Source organism: Lathamus discolor, chromosome 22 (assembly GCF_037157495.1).
Source record: "Lathamus discolor isolate bLatDis1 chromosome 22, bLatDis1.hap1, whole genome shotgun sequence".
NCBI classification, from domain to species: Eukaryota; Metazoa; Chordata; class Aves; order Psittaciformes; family Psittacidae; genus Lathamus; species Lathamus discolor.
In genome coordinates, this window is record NC_088905.1 from 3472501 (window position 1) to 3473704 (window position 1204).

Genomic DNA, 1204 nt, shown 5'->3' on the forward strand with positions numbered 1-1204 from the left:
GGCAAGCTCCCAGCAGCCTCAGAAGGGCAGCAAGCCCTTCCTGCCGTTTGGGATCCATTTAGCTGCAAGCTTTTGGGGGCAAGGGCCATGCTCTCTGGACCAGCCTGAAGTCCATGTTACCGGCCAGGACAACTCCTGTGTGCAAACCAACACCCTGAGAGCTGACCTGATTCCTCTCCCCCCAGTCCCTCACCGTGCCCAGGTACTCACCCTCAGGTAACGCAGGCATGGCATCGCTGCGGGAGGGTCAGCCTAGCCTGGACACCGCGATGAGCCTCGCACACGGAACGCCGCAGCCAAACCGAGTGCAAGCAGCCCGAGCGGAGGAGTTTCTTAGCAGTAGGACTCTGCCCTATCACCCTTCACACGCGCCCGCTGGCACCGTGGGGGGGTCCTGTCTGGAGTCTGGAGATTACACATCCCACGTCAGGGGCCGGGGGGCTGGACAAGGGTGCTGCGGGAGGGTCATGCCTGAAGCACGCTTCATAAACATGCCCGTGAGCTGTAAACAAGGAGGGCCCCGTAAGCGTGAGCCCTGCTCTTCGAAGAGCGCATGGGGAGCTGAGCCTGCAGCCACAGAAACCAATACAAACCACAGGGGAGCAGCTCCGTGGCCAGAACCACGTCGTGGTTTGTGCTGCCCGGAGCAGGCTGGGCCAGAAGACCCCGCGTTGGTCACTGGTCTCTGCAGACCTTGGCTTGGGCATAGTCCCAAATGAAGGACACGGAGATGGAACACAAGTAGCGAATGAGGTCTAAGTGACAGCAGCTCCAGGTCCTCCGTAGGGCCCGGAGCCCACTGCAATACAATGAGCGCGCCCCTTTCCCCCCTTCTACCTGCACAGCAGACTCCTGCTCCAGCATCCCTTCAGGAGATCCTTGCTTGCAGCAAGAAGGCAAGGGGTCCACAGTGGCTGGTGCATGCCCTCTCTGAAAGACACGCAAGGCAGTCACACCAGTTGTCCCCAGGAACAGACCTGCTGGAGACCGCTCCCGTCCCACCCGCTCCTGTGCTGGGGGTGACACCGTGCGGGGCAGCGAACCCTTGGATGCGGACACTGGACTGGGGACACCCTGGCAATGGGAGCATTGGGGGTGCCGGGAGCGTGGCTTGGTTCCTATCGCCACCCTTTGGGACTGCAGGTGCAGGAAGGACAAGGCACTTCATCCCAGTAAGGTGATCGCATTGGGAAAGGGCAGCATA

General features: G+C 61.2%; 1 protein-coding gene across 2 annotated transcripts in view; it reads right to left on the reverse strand.

Moving 5' to 3' along the window:
- The window catches only part of ANK1 (ankyrin 1), a 34791-nt gene extending 33888 nt beyond the window's left edge, over nucleotides 1-903 (reverse strand). The window contains exon 1 of one of the 2 annotated variants that reach the window (XM_065659313.1): nucleotides 838-903. In XM_065659313.1, the coding sequence (XP_065515385.1) occupies nucleotides 838-864 (27 nt within the window). In that variant the 5' untranslated portion in view covers nucleotides 865-903. Of the gene's footprint in view, nucleotides 1-210; nucleotides 373-837 lie in introns of those variants that run through there. The other variant, XM_065659316.1, reaches the window with a different exon arrangement.
- Nucleotides 904-1204: the final 301 nt, after the last annotated feature.